Source organism: Xiphophorus couchianus, chromosome 6, assembly GCF_001444195.1.
Source record: "Xiphophorus couchianus chromosome 6, X_couchianus-1.0, whole genome shotgun sequence".
Lineage (NCBI taxonomy): Eukaryota > Metazoa > Chordata > Actinopteri > Cyprinodontiformes > Poeciliidae > Xiphophorus > Xiphophorus couchianus.
In genome coordinates, this window is record NC_040233.1 from 16,975,555 (window position 1) to 17,003,240 (window position 27,686).

Consider the following 27,686-nt stretch of genomic DNA (forward strand, 5'->3'; position numbering starts at 1 on the left):
GTCCAGTACCTGTTGTCACTACCTGCGAGCTTCTGCATCCGCTCCTTTGTGCTGCCTGGACTTTGTATGTTTTTGGATTTCTGGACTTGTTTTCATTATTAAACCTTCTTATTCATCTTACCCTGGGTCTGCTGCCTCTGCCTCACCACCCAAATCATGACAGTTTTCTTTATTTAGTATTTTTTTTTATGTATCCTAGTTAGTTTGTTTGTTACCTAAGACTTTTTTTTACGGTTTCCTTTATTAGCAAGTCTATAGTTTCTCCAAGCCCCCAATTCCCTCATCCATCAAACCCCAATGACAACGCTCCCCCCCTAGACCCCACTCCATTTCCAACTTTTGAAGTAAACGGTAGCAGCATCATGCTGAGGTGATGTGTTGTTCTAGTAGGGACAGGGAGGAAAGTTAGATGGAGAGATGGATGGAGCAAAATCCAACCATCCTAAAACATGCATCTTTTTTTCTTCCACATCATACTCGTCCCACTATTGTGCTGATGGGGCACACATAATTCCAATAATATATATCTGTCGTTTCACAAAATGTAAAAAAGTTTAAAAGGTAGGAATACAATTTTTTTTTCACTTCTAGGTTTCAGTCTTGTTTTGTAGGTCGAAAACAATGTGTCAGAACAACTAGAATAGAATAGAATAGAATAGACTTTATTGATCCCCAATGCGAAATTGCTTAATTTAAATAGAATTTAAATAGAACACCTTTTCGCAAACAGTGTGAACATTAGCCGAGACTAAATGTTTATCAATTTTAACATCAATATTTTAAATAGAATACATTTTGTAATTGCATTTATATTCATCCCTTAATTAACTTCAATCAATATCCCAGTTATACTTGTCTAAATTACGTCATATACTCAAGACAAAAAGCTTAACCTGAAAACTCATTTCATTTGGACTAGTAAAAATATACAGTTCGATGGTGTAATTCTTCTCTTTTGTCGCCGGTTTTTGGTTGTTTTTTTGTTTTTTTTTTTCTGTGTCCGCATCAATCTTTAACCCCTGTGCCGCCACACTGGCGCATGTGAAGAGATTCCGCATTACGTCATACCGGAGGCTGCCTTGTTCTGCTCAGCTCAGCCAGAGCGCTGCTGCACGAAAATTTCCACAACACAAGCTTTGCTGGAGAGCGGCGCGATAACAACGGCCACTTCGCGCCGTGATGCAGCACCCCACGCCAAAGAAGTCGTGATCACACCGCAGGGCGCGACGGATTCCCCGGGTGGACGGCATTCACGGTGCAGGGCATGCCTCGAAATAAATTCTGGTAAGTCTCTGTGCAAAGTGCGCTGCTACAGCTGCTTCTCCTGGTGGAGGCAGGCTGCAAAACAGAGAAGCGACCTTAACCCACTTTGTTACTCTGGGTGAAATTAGTTTGTCAAGTTTGAGCAGTGAAAACGAGATTGACCGGATCAAAAGAGGTGAGATTTTTATTTACTTATTGATTTTTCTGTCAGCATCAAGACCACACAGATCACTCTATAGCAGGGACAGGTGATGCTTGAGTAGAGCATGTTCTCTAAGGTGCCTGTTGCCATTACCCCTGTCCAGGTACATGTTGCATGTATTGTAATGGATTTTAGTCGTAATTTTACAAAACGAAACACAACATGCCTCAGTCTATTCACAGGAGTGACTCTCCTTTGAAGCTTGTGATTGAAATGCAAATTAATATGTATCATATCACATAGTTGGGCAAGAATACACATGTTTAACCATTCTGCTTTTTATTCAAGCAAAGAACTCTAGTGAACTGAATTACAGCCTCAGCAGCCATAAATTTGTATCTGCCCTCTGAGTCCTAAAGTTTTTGCCCTTTTGCAATTGAAACCATGGTGATTACGGGGAGACGACACCTCCATCAAGGCTCCATCACTGCCTGGTACCCAGCCTCCACAGAAAGCTTGTGTCTTCAGCTAAACAGCCTTTTTCTACAGCACCAGAGCACAACAGCTAATTAACCTTAAGTCCCCATTGCAGCTTTTTTTTATTCCTGTCAGGGGGGTAGGATTTAGATGCTGGAATAGTTTACAGTCTCATGATGTAAAAATAACTCTGCTCACTCAGTGGTAACAGCTGCCATAGTGTCTGGAGACAGACTGGATTGTAACTTTAGTGTTTGTTTTCAAAGGCCTTGTATCATATTTGTTTTTACAAGTTGTCCCAGAATTGTAGTTCGCAATGCTTGCATTGAGTTCCTTGTCTAAAATTGAGAAATATGTATAATAATAATAATAATAATAATAATAATAATAATAATAATAATAACTAAAGGAAAGAAGTGAGCACACTTCAGTTGAGATTGTAGCTAAAAGTGGCAGAAGAATGATGATCTTCAATTCAAATTTTAGTTCATAAACTGATGATCTATGCTCAAATGAATCCAGTGAGGATGATGAAGACTTTAGAAATGTTGTCTAAGTGCAGTGTTTTGGGGACTTAGCAAACCGGTATCTTACAGAGAGATTTATAAGCACTTTGTGGTGAGCCCAGACAGTCTTAGTAATGGTCTCTAGTGACAAAAATTGTAATTCAAATGCTAAAATTGGGGCACCATTAAAGTAGATGTTGCAATTTATGTTCCAGTTATGTGTTTCCATAGTTGTTTTTATCTTAGGTACACATGTACTGGTTGTGCAATTCTCACTTTTCTCCACATAATCAATCTATGCTGTATTCATGAGCATTTAACTGCGGTGTCCTAATTAAATCGCCATAACTCCCACCGCAGTTAGTTTCCACAGATCAAGATGTTGCTGGGCACTAAAATATAACTTCAGGCTAAACCTGGTTTAAATAGAAGCTTAAATACTCAGAAGGCATCTACAATCAAGTGATTTCTCCTTTATTTGGCTCAGACACAGAGAGAAAAAAAATGCTGCTACATCCAATTATTTGTAAAAGAAAGTTTTTTGTTTCCAATAAAATGTATGCTCTTAACCAACAATCTTAAAGGCATCAGTGCATTTGTAAGCACCTTGTGGTTTGGCTAGTTACTCCCTGCTCCTACTATCTTTCCTGGCATTGTGTAATCAAAGATTTGGCTCTGTCCGTATCCATCCTGAGATTCCAGTTGTTTAACTATGGAGAGGCAAAAAGGTGGTTTCAACAACGATTGTTTATGATCCATACTTATATACTTCCATGCAGCTCACCCATGTTTCCTGCATAAAATATCTGTGTATCAAAAATGCTCAGTATATTCTTCATCATTCTCAACCTTTAAGCTGCCACAAATGCATTTGACTTCTGCCACCAATCTGTGTGATCCATATATGGTGGGGTTTTCTGTTCCACACCGCATGATTCAAAGGATTCTTTTTGCTATTTAAGTTAGTCATCTGCTTTGAAAGCCAATGGAAATGCCTGTGGCAATTTATTTATGTTTCAGAACTTATTTTTAGGATGTTTAGTTGTTTTTCTTTTTACCAAAATACAATGATAAATGCCTTTTAAAAATGCTCCATTGCTGGAGGTTCCAAAGTTCACCAAAGAGGACACAACTCTTTGGTGCTGTCTGCAGTGTTTTACTAAATGGCAGCAGAGACAGATTAAAACATAAATACCTGACTAAAAAGTCTTTATTTTTGTTGCTGCCTTGACATTTGCCCATGACAAATATTGTGCACCATTAAAAAATAGCACAGGTCATTCCCCTGAGACTGCCTGGCAGTGCAACCTTATATGCCCATCCCTGCTTTCATAATGGCATGAGACAACTCATTTTTTAAGGCACTTATTTTCAAATAGTGACAGAGTGAAGGTGCCACAGCGAAAGAGTAATGTTTGCTGGGCAGATGCCAGAAATGAGGATTGGGCTGTGCAACTAGAGAGCCAGAAAAGCTGTTTAAGAATGCGAGGTCTTCTCATTTGTATTTAAAGATAGAGACGGCACATGCTGTATGCTTACAGCTTCTAATTTCAGATATCTTCAGCTAGGCCCATCCACGCGGTCAAGGTTTTGTTGTGCCGCTTGCTCATATTATGGACAGCTGTTGGAAGGAGGAAGACTTGGCTTTGTAATAATCACACTTTGGAAAGATAAAGAAAAATGGCCACAGTGCCTTGTGAAAGCTATGCTGGTTATCTTTCCCTCTCACTGATAAACAAATTGTATTTTCTGTGCTGGTTTTTATGTCTTCTCTACCAATAGATTGTATCTATCTCAGATATTTCCAAGGCTGAAAGAAAATGACAGAAAGTCCCATAACTGGCGCTCAATATATGATGGGGAAAAAGGATATTAATGTTCATCCGTAAGATTGTGCAAGATAAATGTCACATTACAGACAGTAGAAAGTGTCAAAAATAATTTAGCTTACATCACAGAAACATGACATTTTACCAGGGCTGTGAAGTACACTTTTAGAAATGTGTCTAAACTATTTAGACCTGTATCAAACTCCATTTAATCCAAAGAAAAAAAAAGCTATTTTACCATTCCTCCTATTTAAAGTCCTTTCAATATAGTACACTGGTACAGTGCAGTTCATTGCTTACTACAGCACTGAAGTAACCAGAGTTTCTTGCTATATCAAGCATAACTTAAGAATAAACGACTCATTCTCCACCTGTTGCTGCCCAATGCTGGTCAGTAGCCTGAGAAAATGCCTACTACACTCATCCCTTACATAGGAGAAGGAAGAGTAATATCTCCAAACAATGCCCTTGCTAAATTAAGAGTATTTGATATGAACATATGATTTGTTCCAAGTTAGCCAAAGGTTTTCTGACATACCCTTCCTGTGGTGTCAAGGGCTGATAATGTTAGTGTAACACTACGATGTGAATTGAATCGGTGTTACCGTAGAATAAGAGGTCGTGGGTGGAGAAAGAGCAGAACACTGAGAGGGAATAGCGTAGCTGTCCAGACTTTTATCCAACCTCCATTTTAACAGAACAGAACAGAACCCGTATGGGGCTCACCTAAAAATAACCAACGAAGAAGAAAGAAACGGCTCCTCTTAAAGGCACAGCACAATTCCCTAACTATGGATCAACTGTAGTAACTGATCTTGTTTAAAACCACATTAATTCAAAAGGAAAAATAAATCATCTTACATTAGTCTTGAAGTAACTGGAGTTTTCTCTGTGTATATCAAGCCTAGAGTGGCAGAGTGTAATGTATAATAACACGATCCTCCCCCCCTTCATGTTACTATAAACTGTTAGTCCGCTGGATGAAAGAAAACTCTTTAGGTTTTTCCTTCCTCAAAAAAAGGGTGAGGAATTTTTTAAGTGTTTAAAAAATACTACTTTAAAGTTCTCAAGTAGCCGACAGTGAACTAGCTACATTAGCAGATAGCTTGACTAGCTAACACACCAACAGTTTGCTTGCCAGACTCCCCCTGGTAATGTACAAATAGTAACATTACCAAAGGTTGTAGTATTCTGTACACTAGGCAGTTTAAAACTACATAATGAATGTTTATTATTTATTCGATCCTGTGATTATATTAAAAGCTTGTAATATTTTTGATAACAGTATTGCCATTGTCTGCATATTGCCATTGGATCATGATTAAAGCTTTTGCTTCAATACCATGACACCTTGAAGTAATGGTATTTTTACTGAAAGTTATTAATGGAGGAGACCATTTTCTGATTTCTGTGAGTCTTCACAGTGCAATATTTAAGCTTACCAGAGTCTGTTAAAGTAATTTAAAACAGCAAGCCTGACAGATTGTCTTGCAGAAAAAGTGTCTCTTCAACTTACTAGTCCAAAAAAAAAGAGCAACTGTGCTCTCAGCTTGCCTAACGATTTTATACAAAAGGCATTTAAAAACTTTTTTCTGAAAACTTTTTTTGTGTCTGCTGTGGGAGGTGTTATGCGTGTGTGAGTGTGTGTTTATGTACAGAGCAACTGGGATCTTTGCTGCCATGGCAACAAACCACATGACTAGGTGTATTAGATTGCCTCGGACAGTGTGCAATGAGCCTTGGTGTGAGCACTCTCTCTGCAGCTCTGCTCCTTTTCAAAGTCTTGTTCCTGTCTAACTTTTAATCATTTCTGATCGCCATTGTTGTGAGACATATTTCAGTAGTAGATATCCTTAAAATGCTTGTGAGGGTCAGATTCTAAGATCTGTTTATTTACTGTAGGACTGTGGAGCAGATGGAGCTGTCAAACTATTTCAACCCCTTTAAATGGAACAACTTTATCCTGCCATGTATACCACAACTCGTGGCAAAACTAAAAAATGTGTCAAGAGCATTTGTGTAGTTTAATTGTGTAAAAAAAAAAAAAAAGTTAAGCGCATATATTATTGAGCATCCAAAACTGTTAATTTTAACTGATGAACATTGCAAAAAAAAAAAAAAAGAAAATAACTTTTAGAAAATTGTGTTTTCTGGGCTCTTACCTGGTGGGTTTTGATATTAGCTACTGTATATGAGCAGTTGCTCAGGGAGGCATTAGTGTCTGTGTGGCCTTTAGGGAAAAAAAACATGTAATGTATCTGTCAGTATTGCTTTGAAAAGGTTTTCTATTGCTTTAATGCATGTTAAGTCAATAAGGAGTTGGCACTCCAGCTTGGTGTTGAGTCAAATACTATTAATAACAATGGTCTGGGATTGATAGTAGATATGCCATGTATGTGTCAGAAGATCTTGGAGATTTGCTTATTGTGCTGGTTTTTAGTTCAATTGATTCCACTCTGTGATAGAACATTAATCAAGCACAGTTTAAAGAGCAAAACATCAATGACCTCTCATGGTAACTGTTATTATGTTGCACATTTTAGACAGCAAGTGAATATTTTGTTCTTGAAGTTTATGTGTTAGAATAAGAAGAAAATAAGGAAACTTAAGAATTTGAAACCGTTTAACAAAGGTCAGGTTGTATTGGCATGAATACTAGGTCAGAGTATCTTCACAAATGCAACTACAGTGGAGAATCCCCAGTCTGCAGTGTCAGTAGACAATGGTGAACAGACAGTCTTGGTGGTGGCTAAAGTTCACTGATGCATGTGGGGATTGAAGGCTTGGCCATGTGGTACTGTCCAATAAATGAGCTACTGTAGCTCAACCTAATGCTGATCATAATAGAAAGATGTCAGAATACCTTGTGAATTACAGCATTTCCTAACGGGACCCAGGCTTTTCACAATGAAATCTACCAGACGGTTAATAGTAAAACGCTACTTTTCTTTGTCTAAAATTAAAGAAGCTTAATGATATGTATTTCCACTTGACATTTTGGACAGTGAATTGCCACCATCTTATTTATTATTTGTTGAGTATGTATTGAATCTGCTATTGTGAATAACAATATCTCTCAGTCAAATAACTCACTGAAGCAGGAATAACATTTTGACCAACATGGGCAACCTGACTAGAGTGCAGCCCTGTATGCAACAAACTGCAAAATACTGTGTATTCTGACACCTACCTTTCTAAAGCATCATTAACTATTAGAGAAGTTTGATTTACATGAGTTAATCTGTTTAATCAGATCACATGAGCAGGCCTTCACTCCCTTAGGCCATGAATGAGCATTGACTGCCATGACCCTGTTGTCTGTTGTCCTTTCATGATCATTTCTTCCTTTGATCTGTTGTAACTAATAATGTTCACTGCACACTCTGAACGCCTCACAAAAGTTGCAATTTTGAAGACGCAATGACTCGGTCAGCTTGCTATCACAATTTAGCCCTTGCTTGCTTCTTTTAAATCCTTATGCTTGCCCACATTTAGACCCTTTAACACATCAGCCTTGAGGACATTGTAAGGTTTTGGCTTTTTCTCTGTGTTAAGTTAGGTTTTTGTGTTGTTTTCACTTAATTGAGTCTGTCCTGTCCTGTCCACCCCTTGATTGTCCCCAGCTGTCCCTTGTTTCTCCTGATTGTCTCCCTGTGTATTTAAACCCACCTGTGTTCCTTGTTCTTTGTTGGGTCCTTGTTGCGTCTTGTCCAGCGTCAAGCCTGTCGTCTAATCCGCAGTTTATGTGATTACTACCAGTTGCTACCAGTTTTTGAGCAAATAATCTTCTGCTCATTCTGTGCTGTCTGGATTTTGGAATTGCATCTTCACCATCAAATCACCATTAATTCTCTACAATCTGGGTCCGGTTCGTCTGCCTCACCACCTTCATAACCGCATTTCATGACAGACACAATGTTCTCTTGCTGCCTAGTATATCCCACCCATAGACAGGTGCCATGGTGAATAAATTATCAGGGTTGATCAGTGTTCAACTGTTTAGGTACATACTGTAAAGCTGAAAGTGTAATGACTCTGGCATTACGTTCTCTTCCTTTGAGCAGAATGATTGAAGATTGCGGGCGGAGGGGTGACAACATGGCAGACAGAAGGCAGCTTTATGTCGAGATGAGTAAGTGCTCAGGGCCACAGTTCATTGTGATGGATGGTGGACTGTGTTATGCTCCGATCGTAAAAACTGCATTTTTTTTCTTTATATGTTTTGAGTAAGGCAAATATCATGAAGATCAAAAGTTGTTGCACATGTCAACCAGACTGATCCAGTTGCTGAAATTGTAATGTAGATAATTATGGTGTCTACAATTGAACTGACTGAAATAGAGCTCATTATTGTAGGTTACGTGTGTTTAACATCTTTTTAAAGGTCCATTGTAGCATTGCATGCATCCATTAATTATATTTGCTCAACATTTCAGTGTACTGGGACTCTGATACAACCTAATCAGGTCATTTCACTCAATAGAGGCATTGAAAGCTCATTTCTACAATAAGATGCCAAGCAGAACATCAAGAAAAGAGCATGTCTACATTATAAAGTAGTGGTCCTTACAAAAGCTACCTTTTGCATTGTTTGAAAAATTGTTTGTAAAATGAGCCCAATAACACCCTTATAAATTATTTTAAACACATTTTGTAAATTACTATTCCCCAGAGCATAAAATTACTAGTTTCTCTATTCCAAAGTAAAAACTGGGAGCGAATTTACAAAACATGCTAAATGTGTACAAAGCAGAGGTTGTTCCTTCTTCTAATTCTCAAACTACATGACAACTTTTACAACAATTTTATTAAATACATGTACTACAACTCAAAAAAGTTTTAGGAAATTATTACATATTAGATTAGATATGCTAATATATACTAAAAGCTAAATGCATGCCATGCAAACCAGAATTTAGTCCTCCTTCTGGTCTTAAACTACATGTACAGATCCCACTTGGGTTTGTAAGTGAGGAGAGGAAGTTTATGACCTGATGCTTGATATTGCTTACATCTACTGGATTTCAGTTTTCAGATGCATGTTTGGTTAATGAATAGCCGATCAGCTTGCAGGACTTTACCTGAAGTGAGTTTGAAAGGATATATTTTTTATCATTGTCTAATGCATCTTAAGAACAATGAATTGAACTGTTTGCCAAGCAAAACCATGCTTTAGGTCCGATTATGATTTACACACGGAGAAGCTTCAACTCACTGAATTAGGAATTCAATTATAATTTCATTGTAAAAATAAAACTATCTCCTTTTCAGGGGCACAGGATTTGGATTCAATACGATTATCAACGTACAGAACAGCCTGCAAACTCCGATTTGTGCAGAAGAAATGCAACTGTGAGTCTGATGTAGAACACATTTAACATCACCTTATCCCCTGTTAGCTGCCAACAAATATGGCTCTTACCTTATGGTTCTGTTTCCAGTGCATTTGGTTGATATTTGGAACATCATTGAGGCTTTCCGAGAAAATGGTCTGAACACCATGGATCTCAATTCTGAGCTGGCTGTGGCTCGTCTGGAAGTGGTACTTTCCACCTTGTTCTTCCAACTTAACAAGCGAATGCCAACCACTCACCAAATCAATGTAGAGCAGTCCGTTGGGCTGCTACTCAACTTCCTGCTGGCAGCCTACGACCCGTGAGTAACATGTCACGTGACAGTCTAGCAATCAAAGTACAATTTCAAATTCAAGACTTCTGACTTCAGCAAATGAAGTGCATCGGAAACTGTTCTCTAAGTTTCACTCTATTTTGTCACTTCATATGATGAAAGTATTATGATTAAATTTTTGTATTTTATGTTCATTTTAGGGAAGGCCATGGCAAGATATCTGTTTTTGTTGTGAAGATGGCGCTTGCCTCGATCTGTGGAGGGAAAATTCTGGATAAATTAAGATGTAAGAAAATCATAGTAATTGTAATTGTGAAAAATTATATTATAATCATCCATTTTTCCAGTAATAAATTAATATAATGAATTTATAAATAGTTCATGGTGTCAGTAATGTGCTGTTTTAAAATTATTAATACAAGGTTTTTTTTCTAGTTGCACTTTCTACATCTCTGTCTGTTTAGTGTGTAGTTTTCACATTACTTTCCTTCTCTGTGTGTTCAACAGAAGTCATTATTCATTTTGTCACATCTTAGGCTTTATTACATAATGCACAAAATCTGTGGGAGTTGCAGCTTGTAAGAGAAAATGAGGGGGGTTGGGGTGTATCATTATAACTGTTTTACTTTGATTTGTTTACAGACCCAAGTGGGATAATTGTATTGTATGATTCTGTAATTAGCCAACTGCAGCGGCAACTGACAATTAGTTGAATTAATTAATATTCTGTTTCCCCCTCATTGTTTCCAGATATATTTTCGCAGATATCGGATTCTGCTGGAATAATGGTGCCCTCGCAGTTTGACCAATTTCTGCGAGAGGTTCTCAAATTGCCCATGGCAGTGTTTGAGGGACCTTCTTTTGGGTACACTGAGCAAGCTGCACGAGCATGTTTCACTCAGCAGGTAAGGGTGAAACCTGCTGACAGTAAGTGATGTACAAGAAACAGTAAATCACTTACTGTACTGTTTCGTGGAAACATATTCGTACCCACTCAATGTTTGCAGATTTTGTCGATGTATTTGATATTTTATGTAACCAACGAATTAGAGGAAAATTTAGCAGAAGAAGGAAAATGATCTGTGCCTTTCAAATACTTTTACAAAGGAACATCTGGAGTTTGATGCATGCATTTGTAAACAGCCATGGGCCTTTTGTTTGCTTTTCTGATTATTGTTCTGTCAGTTTAACGTTTTGTGTTATATTTCATTTCGTGCTATCAAAGTAAAAAGGGCTTTATACAAATGCACACAATCCTGTCAGAGTTCTGAGAGGAAAAGAGAATAAATAAATTCAAAAAAACATTTATCCTTTTTGTTGAACTTCATAATTGTCTAATCTATGTTGGTCTGTCATATTAAATGCATGCAAAAAGGCATTTAGTTGTAATGTGGCAAATTTGAAAAGTTCAAGACTTATAAATATTGCTGCAAAGCACTATCTCAGCATTGACACACTGTAGATAATTCCTTTGCTCTCCTTTGCACTGAACGTCAACAGAAAAAGGTCTCCCTCAACACATTCCTTGATACGCTGATGTCAGACCCGCCCCCTCAGTGTTTGGTGTGGCTACCTCTCATGCATCGGCTTGCCAACGTTGAGAACGGTAAGAAATGTTCCGGCAATGTAGCTGGGAAGCTCTTAGGCCTGGGAAGATTTAAAGTTCAGCTTTGCATCATAGTCGCGTAATTAGTCAAGCAAACACGCCGTGAAGCACACTCTGCAGGGACATTACATGCACTGTATGACTAAGAATGTTTGTGTTTATCTCCGATGGAGTCATCATCACAAGCAACCTCCATGTGAACAAAAGAAACATTTTGTCATGGACACACACATATACACACAGTTCCATGTGTGTAATTGCTTAAACTGAGCGGATTCAACAAAGCTTGCTCGATGTCGTCATTCATCTCTCTTGAAATTAATAAAAATTAATCCTATTTTCTGTGCGGTGTGTAAAACATCTAAATTATTGTCACATCTTTTTTTGTGTGTGTCTGTGTGTGTTTTGTCATGGTTGTGTGCGTGTGTGTGCATGCGTCTGACTCCTCCTCTCCTCCCCTGCAGTGTTTCACCCGGTCGAGTGCTCCTACTGCCATACTGAGAGTATGATGGGCTTCCGCTACCGCTGCCAGCAATGTCATAATTACCAGCTCTGTCAGGACTGCTTCTGGAGGGGGCATGCCAGCGGTTCCCATAGCAACCAGCACCAAATGAAGGAGTATACGTCATGGGTAAGGAAAGGAAAGGGGAAGGGGGGAGGGAGCTAGCTAAGGAAGGTGTGTCTGCATTGAACCATTCAGTGAGGCTATTTTTGTTCTGCTTCACTTCTTTGCAAGGAGGCAGGTGACAATATCAACCTACTCATGTCATGTTTTTTGAAAAGATACTTGTTTTTCTCCTAGAAATCCCCAGCTAAGAAGTTAACCCATGTCCTCAGTAAGTCACTGAGCTGTGCCTCCAGCAGAGAGCCCCTGCACCCCATGTTCCCTGATATGCCAGAGAAACCTCTCAACCTAGCTCATGTTGTGTAAGTTTATTTCCTGGGTTGTTTTTTGTTTTGTTTTTTTTAAATAATATTCGCTTGTAATTCTAAAATCGGATCAACGCCAGAAAGCTCCCCAGTCTTCAGGTTCAGTTTGATTTTTATCCCTTAACTGATAATGATCCTTTAGGTGCCTTAAAGTCTAACGTGAATCTAGACATTCTCCAGGGTCATTTGATCGATACAGTTTAAATTGTTCTAATCTGTAACACAGTTTCCACCTTTTTATCTGATTAGTCAACCTAATAGCACAATAATAAAAGGCCGATAGTAAAAGGCCTTACCACAGTCAGAACCTTTAAGATTTTTCTCATCAAAATGTTGCGCAACCTCTGAAAAGTAGAAAATAGACAACAATTATAAGCATTCAGGGCTGTTTGATTTATCTTTACATGTTTTGCACAAACAAATGTATATCTTCCTAATTCTTAAATTTCAGACAAAGGTCACATTTGTAGTAGTGATACAAGTACTTGCTCTGTGATGCATTTTGCCCACATTTAAATTAAGCATTTTGGAAAAAAATCCACCCGGATTTATTGATTTATATGTAAACTATGTCCAAAGTACAATGCCTCAAATAAAATTTTCTGCGACAAACGGATCCGATCTGCTAAAAGCTGGGGGCAGGTATCCGGTGTTCATCACCAAACTGGTTCCAATTCTTACCAAATAATGTAAAATCTGGTGTCAAAACTTTAATGCAAACGTTTCTGTATTGAACCACGACAAGACCTTCAATCTTGTTTTGTTGACCTTGATCAGATTGTAATAAATTGTTCTTCTCTCTGCTCTTTACTTCCTTCAAACTAGAGACACATGGTGAGTTTGTGTTTGCATTTTCCCTTTGTCCTGTCACACTCATTATCTATCAGGTCATTTACTGACACTCACAGTTGCAAATTTGTGGCAGTTGATGCCTTTCATGCATGACACATTACTAATCATATTTGTTGTCTTATTGTTATACATGCATAAAAATGGAAATTAGAGAAATATAGTTAAAAGGAAATCTACAAGACTTAAACAGGATTATTTTAAAGATCAAACAACGATTTGCTGTTTGCTTTTTTGTGACTGAATTAGAAATAATTTTAATTTCTCATGCAGGCCACCAAGACCAGTAAATATAACCAACGACTACTCACTGTCCCACTCCATGCCTATATCAGGGAACCCTTACTCCACCAAAAAGTGAGTACGATCCTGCCAACAATGGTTGTCCTGGATTTTACAACAGATCTTTTCAGTGTGCCCCGTTCCCTAAAGGCCCTGTGACCCACACAATCTTTTGTGTCCATTCCTTTATTTGCCACACTGTGTGTGTTTGCGTGTGCAAACACTTGTGTATATCCATTTGTTGTGGGTCCTAAAGCTGAATGTAAATGGCTTGCCTTACAGCCAGAATAATGATGCTGGCCAAAAAAAGTCTCGGTTTGGGGTTGCTCCACAGCTGTTAAAAGGGAAAGGGTAAGTGACGTAGGCCTTACTGCTGCAGATGCATGTGCAAACTAATATAGAGCATAAATGTAGGACATAGTTTAGTGTCTCTGTCAGCAAAACAGTGTCAGTTCATTTAACACAGAAGGGTTTACTCAATTGTTCACAAGAGGGTGTTTCATGAAAATCATTTTCCATCAGCCCACTGCAGTCACACAGGAATAGGAAATACTAAGTGCTACCTCTTAATATGTTGATGTTGCAACTTGCATTGTCAGTTGCTTTGAAAGATAAAAAAAAAAAAAGCAGTTTCTTTTAAAATTATAAACCAATTGAGCTCCTCTGCACCTGCATGTAAAAGACTGTAATTATTTTACCTTCCATAGCTCAGCCCTAAAAACACAAAAATAAAGTGTTGAGTGAGTGAGTTGTATTGCTTGGACTAATAGCAGAGCAGAAAATTTGACTGGATAGATTATAATGTGCAGACATATTGATAGTTAACACTAAGATACTGCAAACATTTTGTGCAAGAAGAAGAATAAGTAATCAAACTTATAAACACCATTACTAAAGACAAATATTAATAATATTTTAAAAATTAGGATAGTTGGCACATTTGCTTGATTGTATAAAAGTGAGTAACCAGTTAGACCTTTTAACAATGCTTCTCAATTTAAGACTTTGCCTCTTAACACTGAGCCAAAGGAAATGAGTTCAGTGACTCCCCAGTGAGGAGTGATTTGTGGTACTTTGGCAGAGTTTCAACTCTTAACAGGAGTGATATGTTGTGGATATTGAGACATGTTGTTACTATTACTTGTTCAACATCCAATAAAGGCATTCTGTAGATGAAGTCCAGTTTTTCTTAATCTTAAAGTAAAACTAATTTGCAAATTTGTTTAGGTCCAGTTAAAGATAAACAATAAAAGACAATGAAGTGAAAGAACAAAGTAATATTCAGGTTTCCAAATCACATAATTTCACAATATTCAAAATTACCTAATTTCTTCAAGTTTATAGCAGCAGAACAACTAGCTTGCCGACTGTAATTTTAAAACTGAGTGATCTTAAAACACATGATTAGCTGTTTTCCCCAACTATAAATAATTCCTGACTGTCTGGTCATTTTCATTATCATGAGAAAAATGTTCTACTATTAGCCAGCTGACCAATAGGGTGCAGCAACAACTAGGACAAGCGGCAGCACTGCATTATTCAATACATCACAAGGCTTCATTCATTAAACGTAATTGATTATGTTAACACAAATTTTCATCAATGATTTTTTAAAAAAGCAAAGCCACAAATACTACTGCAATGGAAGAGTTTTCCGAATGTGAAGGGAAAGTTCAAAATATTATATAAACGGAATAAGAAATGTTAGGTTCAAATATTGGCTCAGAAGACATTATTTGTTGCCATCTCCATCTTTCTCTTCGCTGGACAGAAATCAGCTTTTCTGCTCAGAACAGCTGTTCTGTCTGCGGTGGCTTGTTGAAAGAGTCAGTGGCCCATGTTTTTTGGATGTCTTGGAGATTCCTTTCATTTGATTCAGAAGCAAATTATCAAAGGGATAGAACTGAATCTTTTCAGGTTAAGCCCAAGCTTTTCTCCCCCAGCTGATTCTGTCTTTCTCCCTGTGTTTCTGTTCTTTATCTGAGTCAGCACACATGCCTACTGGAGATAATGGCTTCCAGGACACATCAAAAGCTGATTAAGCAGCCAGATGCAGACTTTGGGAAACATTTAGCCACATCACATTACACAACTATTAAGAAAATATTTTTTTATATACCTCATGCAGACTATATAACATAGACAGACAAACATGAGTGTTGGTGTTCTGCAACTATTAAATGTGTCCTTGGGCTAACATATCTGAACCAAATGCCTGAATTACCTCTTCGTTATGTAGTTAAGTTATCCAGAGTCTGTTAATGATCTCATTATTTGACTTTGCTGTGTTGACACAGAGATGCATCCAAAAGTTTCAGGACACAGGCCCTTGAGGCCTGGATTTGAAGACCTGTGATTTAGAGTATTGTCAGCTGAATAAAGGTTGACAATAAACATTGTCAGCCTCAGCTCCACCAACAATTCTGCTGTCCAGGCAGAAAAACCTGGACAGGTTGTCATGCCTCTCCAGTCACTCATACGGAGGCAGTTCTTGGTTCTGTGGTACGATCGAGATGTCTTGGTGGTTCTTTTCTCTTGTTTCAGAACTAAATTGGGAACCATTTAAAATGTATAATCTCTTTCAATAAAATGGATACAATCTCTACTGCACGTGCACAAAAACAAAACAAATAAAGCTTGTCTGAACATCTGGTACAATGAACCAAAACAAATTGCAACTGAGTTTTTACCAAGTTGATGTTGCTTGATGTATCTGGTTTTTTCTGTCTCTCTTAGACTGGACTCATATTTGCCTTTCTTCTGAATCAGCATTAGGACAATTACAAATTGTACAATCGTACAAATTAGGAAAGTGATCAACATTTTAGTAGATAGCTGTTAACAAGAAAAGATTATAGAACCTTGCTTTTATATATCCTTAGGTTTTTGTTTTTGTTAAAGAGACTGTTTCAAGCTGTTCTAGATAAAGACTACTGTCTGGGAGCCAATGTTAAGGTCTGACACATGCACTGATATAAGCTGGAAGAGACAAGAAGGCATTCATTTCCAAAACTCATTGACTTCACGGCTTTAGGGTCATTGTTACATGGTTTTGCAATCTAAAGATCATCAGTAGAAAATATTATTGTAGCTCAGTCTAATGTAATGTTGAAGACCTTTACCCCAAGCGTTGGTCATAGTGTACGTATCTATGTATGTATATGTGAGCATTTTAGAAACTTTCTTGAATTTCTAATATTGTCTGTTGAAACAAAATCATCTACATAAGAGATACTTTGAGCTACAGTATTTTTGCAGTCATTTAAAAAAGATTTATTTTTTAGCATAAGAGTTAGGGATCATGACCCACTGATGTTACATTAGCTGCTGTTTGGCCAATGTAAAAGTTTCCAACAAGGAGACTTTCATGGTGGTTAGAGGAGAACGTCAGATATTTACTTCAAATACCTCCGGTTTTATGTATTTCTAATCATTGCACAAAAATAATATAGAAAAAGAGTTTAGGAAAATATTTACTAGAAAATAGTTATCTGAAAAGACTAATTTCCTAATGGCACCTTATAAAGCTTGCATGTAGTAGCTCATAAGGCAGTTGTAAAACAAAATCTGTTAGGTTCAGTAGCTAAATCAAAAGCCTGCATGTTTGACATATTTCACCAATATATAGTCTTATTTTTTTACTGCAAGCAGTTCAGCTTTTAGACTGTTTTTGTTGTTACCGGGCATGTCTTTAATTCTAGCCTCCATTAGTAGTGGCTCTCCCAAATATGATATGGCCTTGTTTATCTCTAGTCATCCATGAATAGTTGTTTTTCAGCCACTCTCCTCCTCTCCTTTGTTGTGTGCTTTTCTGCCTTATTTTCCTCCAGTCCCTCAACCCACACCCCTTCCCACACTCACCCTCTTGTTGTCACCTGTGTAACATCATGTTTTATGTTTTGTGAAACCCTGCACTGTTCTAGGTTAAAGTACAACCTCGACGTTGCTGATAGACTTGCTGACGAGCATGTTCTCATTGGCCTCTATGTGAATCTGCTCCAAAACAGCCCCAAATTATGGTTAGTCGGTGGACAAAGTGTTGTTCTGCTGAACTCTCACCTCATGGCCTTTGCTTTTAACCTGAAGTGCTTCTGAGCGCGTTGCAGTCCTAACAACGCATGATGTCAAGCAGTTTGAAATTTCCGTTATCTGTCATCCGTGAGGCAAAACGTGACTACGTACGAATGTTCCATTTCACAAACTTTCTGGTTTATTAGTTGTTGCAGAATTAAGTTTGTGAATAGAAAAAAACCCATTAAATTAACTACATATTCAATTGACTGACAAAGACAATTGATCAAGAAAGCATGTAAATAATTTTGGTGAGTTTGGTCTGGAAACTGTCTCGTCACTGAAGCATTTGTTAAATAACAGGTATGTGCAAGCAGTTTTTTTTATTGTAACACTGTAAATATTCTCTCCGGTATGATGCCTTATTTATGTCATAGTGTTTTATATATATCACCTATACAGCGCCTTCTAAAGAATCCATACCACATTTAGCCAAATAAAACACAAAGCTGTTGTGATAAATTAACAGAAAGTAGGGCACACCTGTGAAGTGACAGGATAAGCATTCGTGATTTTCACATTTTTATTTATTTACTTCAAATAAAAATCTGAAAGTATGGAGTCCAAATGTATTACATGTCCCAGCATGTAACATATTGACATTTTGGAGACATAAAGTAGAGTTTTGATATTAGACAGAGCACTGTTCAGTCAATCACTGAAAAGGTGGCACAACTGCAGGCTATGGTTATGTGGTTATGCTTCTCTTCAACAGGAGGAAAGCAATATTTATGAACAGCAAAGACGTATTCTAAAAGATTTATATCTGTAATTGCAGCAAAAGGTGGTTTTACAAAGTAATATATTAGAGGGGATGAGTATAAATGCACTCCACACTTCTCAGATTTGTATTTGTAAAATAATGCTGAAGAGCATGTATCATTTTTTCCCTTTCATTCAACAGTTATGAGCTACTACCTCATATAATGAAACGCATTTTACAGCTTGTGGTTGTAATGTGACAAAATGCGTAAAACTATTAATACTTTTGCTAGTATGTAAGTATTTCTATGTGTATGTCTGAATGTTAATCCACATTTTCTGCTCTGGGGAACATATAACACAAAGCAATTGATGTTCTCATCTGCACTTTTAAATAATACGTTGAATGCTTACTTTTTCATGTCTTTCAGCTCCACACAGTCCACAAATCAATTTGTGGACTGTGTGGAGCTGGCCTAACAAGCTAATCAGACTCTGTAAAGTAAAGCAATCCTCTTCCCTGTTTCTTCTGCATGTTTTTCTGCGCAGAGCTCCGCAGTATTAATTGTGTCATGTTGTGATTCTCTATTTTCCTCTTGAGCAGTTTGCTGGAAAGCAGTAACCATCAAGATGAGGAGCACAGTCTCATTGCTCGCTACGCTGCTAGACTGGCTGCTGATGCTGCGGTGAGATATGCAGTACATATGATGTTTTTTGCGCTGCAAATATTAGAGCATGTTTAATTGCCGTCTGGCGCAAGAAATATCCTTGATGACACAAAGGGCTTAACATATACTGCTACTCCGTTTTTCAGTCTTCTCTTCTGACATGGTGGTCATTTTATAGTAAACTGGAATAGATTTGATGTTTTGCTGATGACTTAACGCTTTACAGTCTTGTCTAAAATATGACATAAGTCAAAAGATGACACCACCCATGTAAAAGCTGCCTCCTGTAGTGTCTCTTGCTTGATTTCACCTGCAGGTTCAACAGCAGAGGGTCCCCATAGACCTCCCTTACTCTCTGGATGCCAACAAACAACAGAGGCAGCTCATTGCAGAGTTGGAGAGCAAAAACAGGTTAGAAAAGACTGTCTTTATCAAATTGTTCAGTCTATTTATACAACATCATTTTGTATCATTTTAACAAGTTTTTTTTTTTCTGGTTGGTAGCTGACAAAAACAGTAAGCACAGGACAGCTGAAATTTATATACCGTATTTTCCGGACTAGAAAAATAGAGTGCACCATACTATAAGCCGCACCTACAATTGTTTTGGGGGGGGGAAGCAGCACCGGGTTATAAACCGCTGGTATCTCCGCCGCTTTCGGTTTTCCAAGTAATCTGCTATTAAGGACGCAACCTTCCGTCTCCAACGCCGAACCATGGGTTCGTTCACGCCGAGTTTACGTGCAGCGTCTCCATTTACCTCCTGTACTCCCAGATCAATAGCCTTCAACTTAAAGCTGCATCATATGAACTTCTTTGTGTGGTTTCCCTGATGAGGGGGTATGAGTTTGAAGAAATTTCTCCGTCGTGCCTGCTGCTAGCATGTGCTTGTTCTAAAATGAAAATAAGCACTTTCCTTTTTGATTTCCAATTTTGACTTCCAATGATTCACTTCCTGCTAAAGAGCCCCCTGGCGGTTGAAGAAAAATCCACAGAAAAGCCGCACCAGACTATAAACCGCATGGTTCAAAGCGTAGGAAAAAAATAGCAACTTATAGTCCGAAAAATAGGGTATATAATTTCACTCCTTATAGTACATACAGTACCTTCTGAAATTTGAAATTATTTTTCTCTTTAGATAATAATCCGATTTTCTTTCATTGAAAAACTTTATTGTTTGTGATCAATTTTAGCAATTTTAACCTTTCATGTTTACTTCGATGGAATCCGCTTATGCTTTTTGCATAGATAATCTTTATAGGAAATGATTTTTTTTTGTTTTCCTTTGTTTCTAATAAAAAAAGATATTGTGTCTTATATACATGAATATTGCTTCAGCTGCTGCAGATCAACATAATCATACAGATATGTTCATATATTGCTGTTTTAAAGATAGGTGTAGACTTAAAGGTTGAGGTTGAGTGTTTTGGGGGGTTTTGTTATTATGTATCCTCTTTGAAAAACAATGGAAATTATTTTTATGCTATATTAAAGTAAACACATACAATATGTACAGTTTTTTTACAATACAAATGCATGACATATGAGCTGTACAAAGCTTTTAAAAGAGAATATGGGATATGGGAATAAAGGTTAGGTATAAATAATGAAACATTTTCTACTGCCGTATATTTAGGAGTCTAATACTTGGCCAACGAGGCTGTCTGGAACATTTTATTCTAAGCCAATCTTTGTGACGATGTGAAATGGTGTTTGCAGGTCATAAACCTGAAATATTGCTGTTTTGGTCTGTGTTTAACATAATTACAGACACAACTAAATCTTTCTTCTGGGAAAAAAAAAAACAACTTTCTTGATCAACCTCCCCTGCATCCAGATTAAAAAGCAAGTAATCCATGAACATGGTTAAGCAGCTCTCTGCAGCTTTTGGATATCTCTAAAACAGCTAAAAGATTACATTGTTACTGAATGTTTCTGCTGCCCCCTAGTGATGAAAAGTAAAACAAACTTGCTCAGTCAAATTGTAGAGCTTTGAAAATGTGTTCAGCACAGAGACAAAATGCACATTGTGCTCCTTCAGAACAGAAAATAAAAAAGCGATGTGTTTGTGCCGACTGCAGAGAAATCCTGCAGGAAATCCAGAGGCTGCGTCTTCAGCATGAGGAAGCTTCCCAGCCGCCACCAGACAGGGGCCAACAAAACCCCACCCTGCTCGCTGAGCTGCGACTTCTCAGGTAACTTCTTCAGTGAAACCAGTACTTGCAAGAGAGGCACAGTTCCGCTGAGGATGCTAAAGAAACCATGTACAAGATGTAAATTAAGAGGATGTGTCGGCATCTGCAGATGTTGTCTTTTCATTCATATAGATCGAACATCATGTTTTCTCATAACTTGCGTTTTTTGTTAGGCAACGCAAAGATGAGCTCGAACAAAGAATGTCTACTCTGCAGGAGAGTCGCAGGGAGCTCATGGTGCAGCTGGAGCAGCTAATGATGCTTCTCAAGGTACTACAGATGTTGCCTGTCATCTATTTGAGAGCACTGCAGTGTGGCCAAAAACAGAATGCAGTTTAGATGACTTTGTGTTCACTGGAGGAGTAAACTGTATCCTGTGTCTTTTTTTAACTCAAGTGCTGAGTTCCTATGCAAGTTGTGGTAAGACATGAGAAAGTATATAGGATTAAGGATCTTCTGGCCAACCCTTTTAAGAAAAAAAGAAATATTCCCAGGATATATTTGTGAATGACTAAATGTAGTATAAAGTGCTTTGGAGTCCTCTGGACGAGCTAAAGCACTGTACAAGTATGGGCCATTTATCGTTTTTTTACCATCACAGTATTTGTTTTTTACAGGTCCTATCTTTAAAGCCTGACCACTGCAGAAATACCTGTTGTAATTTCATAGTAAAGTTTATTGCAGATTGAATCTAGACGCTGATATTGTGCAACATGAATGAGTGGATGTTAGCTTTATTTATTTATTTACTCTTTTGAAGTAGGTTTTGAGAACTGTCACTAATGATCATTTTGCCTTTTATTACATTTTCCCCAAGCTTTTGGATATTAAACTTACAGCATCTCAAAAATCAACGTGATGTTAAAAAATGTCCAGCAGATACCTTCAACAAATATGATTCATATGCTCACATTGAGCCATTATGTTAACTCTCTGCACCAAGACAGAAATTTCTCAAAAGCATAACATTTGTTTAAAGGTGATAATGAGTTGCACATTACAAAGCGTCAAACTTTACATGACAATATAAACAACTTTCGTTCTAACAATCTGTGCTTTGGTTTCTTCCCACAAGAGTGCTGGAGCTCTTCAAAGCCCACATAAACCGCTCCCTGCACTGGCTTAAGTGGAGAGGATATCAATCTAATTAGCCTTAACGGATCAATGTTAATTCATTAAACTTGCATGAGGAAGCCACATGCTGGACACAACTTTGTGGAAAAACAGATCAAATTATTTTTAAAGATCTGATTAGTGTTTTATAAACTTTAAATTATTGTTGTTTTTTTTTTTTGGTTTTTTTTAGCTAGAAGAAGAACGAAAACAAGCAAGTGTAAGTGAAAAATGTCTGCCTGGACGCTTGTGTGTTGATGGATACATTTCTGCCCTGACAGTTTGATTGGTTTAGTTTTGCTTCAAGCAAAGTAGTTCCGTAATTTATCTGAATCTAGGTATAAAGGGTTTTTATCTTTTTATGTTGCTGACTTCAGTGTATTTAAGTTGATGCTATGAGATAGACCAATTTGTAAAGCAGAAGAAAAAAACCTGGAAAGTAAAGCCTCAAAGAGCCCATACTTTGAAGAGCATCTGTGAACATGAACATTGACTCATGCCACAAACTCTCAAATGTATTTGAGTCAGACCTCTGAGCCATTCTTACACATGAATACCTTTAAATCTAAATGGTTCTACAGCATTCCCGCAGTGACACATGGGATGATGGTGTTCAGGGTGTTAGTTTTTTACCACTTAGCTTAATGCATGTATGCTAAAATGTTCAACTTTACACTCATGACCAGGGCACCTTCTTCCACAGGTTTGCTGTGACCCCCTATATGCATTGTGGAATACTTTACAAACTACTTTTTAAGTTTTTTGGGGTTTTTTTTTACATTTGTGGATGGCTTGACAAATGACCTATTATTATATTTTTCCATCTGAGCTGGGGATCTCTGTAGCTCCTCCAGAGTAAGCACCTTCAAGTAATGGATTAGTACATTTTCTGAGATGCTGGGAGCTTGACATATTGTTTTATAACCTAACCCTGCTATTAATTTCTCCTAAACTTTACTTCTCACCTGTCTGCTGGTTCTTTGGTACTGATGATGCAGCTTGTTCAATAACATTTTCTAACAAACTTCTGTGGCCTTCATGGTACAGCTGCATGAGATGAGATAATGTAAAGGTGGATTCTATTTACTGATTAGGTAACTTTGAAGGCACCTGTTTGCACTGAAATTTATTTGAGCATATCAGAGAAAAGTGGAGTGATCACATATGAATGCCTCTCTTTTCAGGCTTTTTGTAAAAGAAAGAAAAATGTGCATAATTCTCCTTCCACTTCACAATTATGGTTTTGTGCTAATCCTAGCAAACGATTCAGATGTAAATATTTTGGTCTGACCTAACAGTAAATGCATCTTTACTGCTTCACATATCTTGCATGTGTGATATTTGCTTTGGTTCTTGCTTTTCAAAAAGCTTAAATCAGGCGTGTCCAAAGTCGGTCCTCAAGGGCCGGCATCCTGCATGTTTTTGTTCTCTCCCTGGTTGTAGTAACAACCTTCTCAGCTTGTCAATGTTCTCCTAAGGCCTCTAATGAGCCATCATTGGATCCAGGTGCGTTAAACCAGGGAGAGAACTAAAACACACAGGATGGCGGCCCTCCAGGACCGACTTTGGACACCCCTGGCTTAAATGAATAAAATCACAAGAAGAATTGTGGAACAATACTTTGTGTTGCTTTTTTATTAAAAGGTTTTTCCTGTGACTGTTGCAATTAAACCAGTTTTGTATAAGCACTGTGCCACAGCTTTAAAACAGTCTGTATGCTCTGCAGACTCAGGGTCCTGGCTCTCCACGCTCTTCTCCCAGTCACACCATCAGCCGGCCGATCCCCACGCCAATCCACTCGGACTCTGCTGGCACCACTCCGACTCACACACCTCAGGACTCACTCATGGGCGTGGGAGGGGATGTTCAAGAGGCCTTCGCTCAGGGTAAGACGGCACAGCCTTCATTTTGTCTCTTGAATACTGTGTTGTCACTTTTAAAACAATTTGGAATTTTTTAAAGGTCCAAGGAGAAATTTGAGGAACGACCTTCTCATTGCTGCTGACTCCATAACCAATACCATGTCATCACTTGTGAAGGAGCTCAATTCAGGTAGAAATAGATGGGACAGAAACAACTAATTTCCAGACAGCAGCTTTTTAAATCTGCTTCATTCCACAGAAGGTGGTAGTGAGACAGAGAGCCTCTTGGATTCAGACTTTGGACAGTGTGACCTAATGGCTACAACTTCCTCAGACTTTTACTTCACTTATAAACCAAGGTATTTATCAGATACAGTAGCTATACTGGCTGAAGAATCTTTGTATCATCAGGGTTTGAAATGTGTTCATGCATAACTTTTTTGCGGTGTTGTGTCGAAGTTGCTCAAGATGAGACTTATTTTTTGTTGTTCTTGTATCAGACTTGCTAGAGCCGCAGAAGAAGAGACTTTTGAAAACAATCTGGACCAGCAGCTGGAGGAGGAGCTCAAGTTGGAGGAGCTGGTAAAGCACAGACAAGAGACGGACAAAACATGCTTGGTAAGTTCTGGCTCTACATAATGTGACTTTGGATTGCTAAGTTTGTTTTAACCCGCTGTATGTTTTTCGGTTGTCCAGGTGACAATGGAGCAGTGATTGTGGAAGTCCAGATGGCTGGTAAGTGTGTGGAAAGACTTCATTAGATTGAAGTGCTAAACTTCAGAGATCTGGAACTTAAAAAAAATAAAAAAATCCTACCCAACAAAGGACTGCACTGCATTTAAAAATGGCCATGCTTTTATATATTAAGCTTAAATTTTATTTCCATCTGAGGACCACAGAAGACGGAAACGGTGGGAGAAAAAAAAAATTTCTGATTTTTCCACTACTTTTGTTGCATAGCAACCATTTCCTCTAAGAGATTGGGAATACTTTCTATTTACATACATCTAAGGCAATATCATTAATATGCTTTTGCGACATATTTTCCATTTCTCTGCAGGTAAGCAACAATAGTAGAAGACACTGAAAGAAGCAACACTGGGCTGAAGACATGCAGCATTGAAGACATGAAGAATTAAACCTGCGCTAAATCCAACCATAAAAATACTACATTTCTGTAAAGATATATTTTTTATCCAAACACATATTTAAGGTAATACTGTGAGCTGGTGTGAAGAGATTAAATACTGAGCTTTCTATTACACCACAGGTGCCATAAAAACACAGTTATTTCCAAACTTTTGTTTAGTTTTCTTCTTTAGTTGTTTAGAAACCGTACACTGTAAGTACAAGGTGGTGAACCACTTTCTTTCAAAGTCTCATGTTTTTGGACACAAAGAACCAAGCCTACATGTAAATTTCTCACCTGATTTTTAAGTCATAACATGAGAGTGTATAATGGTATAAACTGCTAACATCTGAAATATTTTTTATCTATTATTCTGGTCGAGATATGTGAACAAATTTAGCACAATTTCATACATTTCTTACTGTTGCTACTTGTAAATGTATTTCTGTTCTTTTTTGTGTTCAGTTTTTTTTTTTTTAACAGGTGGATTATGTAAATGTTTTAGTTGGTGAATCAGTAACAATGATGCACACTGCCTTAGCTGTCTGCTTGACCTCCCATTGCAGTTCTTCTACAGTACTTGACAATACAGCATCTAGCCTATATGTCAAAACACAACTACATTGATGCTGGTTGAGCTTAACCTCATTGAAACCCTGGTGTGGTTCTGCAAATATAGTCCCCTTTACCTTTAATCCTTGGTGAAGATGTTAACAAGTATTTTAATAAATCCGGATTTTATTTTAAAAATATATTCTCACATTAAACAATAAAAAAAACCCAGATTGTTAATTTGGAAATATTTATAGTATGGAAAAGAAATTCTAAGTTAAGAAGTAATCGTTTTGAACAAAATCTGTGGCCTTATCTTTCCCTCCTCTGTTTTTCTTACCAACTGTTTCTCTGAAAGAAGTAGGTACCACGTATTCATTATCTGTGTCAATCCAGGCCCAGATTAAGCAGTGCGAAATCACCCGAGCACAAGGTCACGTCAAGTTTTTAGCGAATGGCACACACTTGTTTAAATGGTAGAAATGGAAATTACAAGAGAATTCTTTGGGTGCCATTAAGTATCTTCAAATTGGTTAGAATCAAATATTTATGTAAAGTTTTCTTTTGCAGCCAAGTAATTATTTGCATAAAAATTTAATTGTACTTTATTGACTATAAACTGAAATTATTTTTAGTTATGTACAAATCATAATTTAAATGAGTGAAAGCTTAAAAACCAGCTACTGTTGCAAGGTTGAACAAAATTCAGATGTGGTTGAAATTTGATCGTGTTTGCAGTTTGGTAATGAGCATAGATGATTATCTCACATGAAGCTTCCAAAATAACACAAATTAACTTTGTGTATTTGGTCAAGACAGAAAACTATCTAATAACGCAAGATATGTGTCCAGGACTGCACATTCCTTTTAGTAGTGTAGTCATTTTTGCTTTACGGCTGCCGCTCTATAGAGTCTTTATTTTACTATACTGTCTGAAAGATAGCTAGAAACAATTTGAACTGTGTAAAAATGGAATCTATTTTCAGCCAGGTTAGAGTCCTGAAGACCTAATATTTTTACATTGTTCATGTGTTGATTGATTTTCAGGTTAATTTCAAAGGGATTACAGTTCCCTGCATGGGATCTGAAAAATCCCAAGCCATTTGTTTACCAAATCGTCTGCTGTCCTTCATCCACATTTTCTCCCCATCAACTTGCTAGAGACTTAAGGTCTTATGGTTGGTATTAGATGGGTTTTGGAAGCTTTAGAAAACTCAGTCAGCTGACTCCTGCACATGCACAGCTCTCACGCTGACATAGTACCTTGTCAAAACAAACACATAAAGGTGTCAGTTGTACCAGCACAAATCAATGAAGCAATCCAAACCAGTTTGTAGAAAAATCTTATAAAAGGTTAGTGTTTTCACAGAGAATTGCCCTGTAGATGGAGATACTACAAGAGGGAGCCAAATTATTGCAGCACTATTAGGTAAACAAATTTAGCCAAGTATTAATCATAGATTACTCCCTTTCTCTGAGTCAATGTCATTACTCCCACAAACCTCCATGTGGCTTGCACACCAACACAGTCTTTGTGAGTGTGCATGTAAAAAACTTTGCCCTGCCACTTTAGGAAAAATGGCAAGCCCATTTAAAACCATAAATGTGTGAAATGTATCTAGCTTGATTTTTTTTTTCACTTTCAAGCAAGTTCATAGCAGTGATTTTTGCATGGTGGTGATGCATAATAAAGTGTTCACACAATATCAAAATTTTTGCCTATGAACTCTCCTTTCTCCTTTTCCATTTCAGAATGGCACACTTCAATTGGCTCGGTTTGACTCTGCACATTTATTATCTGTCATAAATGCACCGTTGGCTACCCTCAACCTATTGTCTATAATTCATCACCAAGACTCACCATGTGAGGAAACATAAATGC

General features: G+C 37.7%; 1 protein-coding gene across 13 annotated transcripts; it reads left to right on the forward strand.

Annotated features, from left to right (window-relative positions):
• Window positions 1-1,038: 1,038 nt before the first annotated feature.
• Window positions 1,039-27,516, forward strand: dtna (dystrobrevin, alpha). 13 transcript variants are annotated; one of them, XM_028021477.1, is made up of 24 exons: window positions 1,041-1,284; window positions 8,282-8,349; window positions 9,489-9,569; window positions 9,659-9,872; window positions 10,046-10,131; window positions 10,596-10,750; window positions 11,346-11,451; window positions 11,916-12,082; window positions 12,254-12,378; window positions 13,207-13,215; window positions 13,504-13,587; window positions 13,795-13,863; window positions 17,436-17,531; window positions 18,890-18,971; window positions 19,270-19,364; window positions 21,035-21,148; window positions 21,322-21,418; window positions 22,455-22,481; window positions 23,988-24,147; window positions 24,224-24,313; window positions 24,383-24,482; window positions 24,624-24,741; window positions 24,820-24,858; window positions 25,184-27,516. In XM_028021477.1, the coding sequence occupies exons 2-23, from the start codon at window positions 8,283-8,285 to the stop codon at window positions 24,835-24,837; spliced, it is 2,160 nt and encodes a 719-aa protein (XP_027877278.1). In that variant the 5' UTR covers window positions 1,041-1,284; window position 8,282; the 3' UTR covers window positions 24,838-24,858; window positions 25,184-27,516. The 13 variants fall into 13 exon arrangements, with proteins under 13 accessions (XP_027877288.1, XP_027877280.1, XP_027877283.1 ...); XM_028021478.1 differs by lacking the exon at window positions 1,041-1,284 and adding an exon at window positions 1,310-1,438; XM_028021479.1 differs by lacking the exon at window positions 13,207-13,215 and having other exon boundaries at window positions 1,040-1,284.
• The last annotated feature ends 170 nt before the right edge of the window (window positions 27,517-27,686 follow it).

Bases quoted from the DNA above. Each gene is read 5' to 3' on its own strand.
- dtna (XM_028021477.1), top strand. From the start codon at position 8,283: ATGATTGAAGATTGCGGGCGGAGGGGTGACAACATGGCAGACAGAAGG. The intron at 9,570-9,658 runs GTGAGTCTGATG...TTCTGTTTCCAG, and splicing joins TGTGCAGAAGAAATGCAACT to TGCATTTGGTTGATATTTGG. The intron at 10,132-10,595 runs GTAAGAAAATCA...CATTGTTTCCAG, and splicing joins AATTCTGGATAAATTAAGAT to ATATATTTTCGCAGATATCG.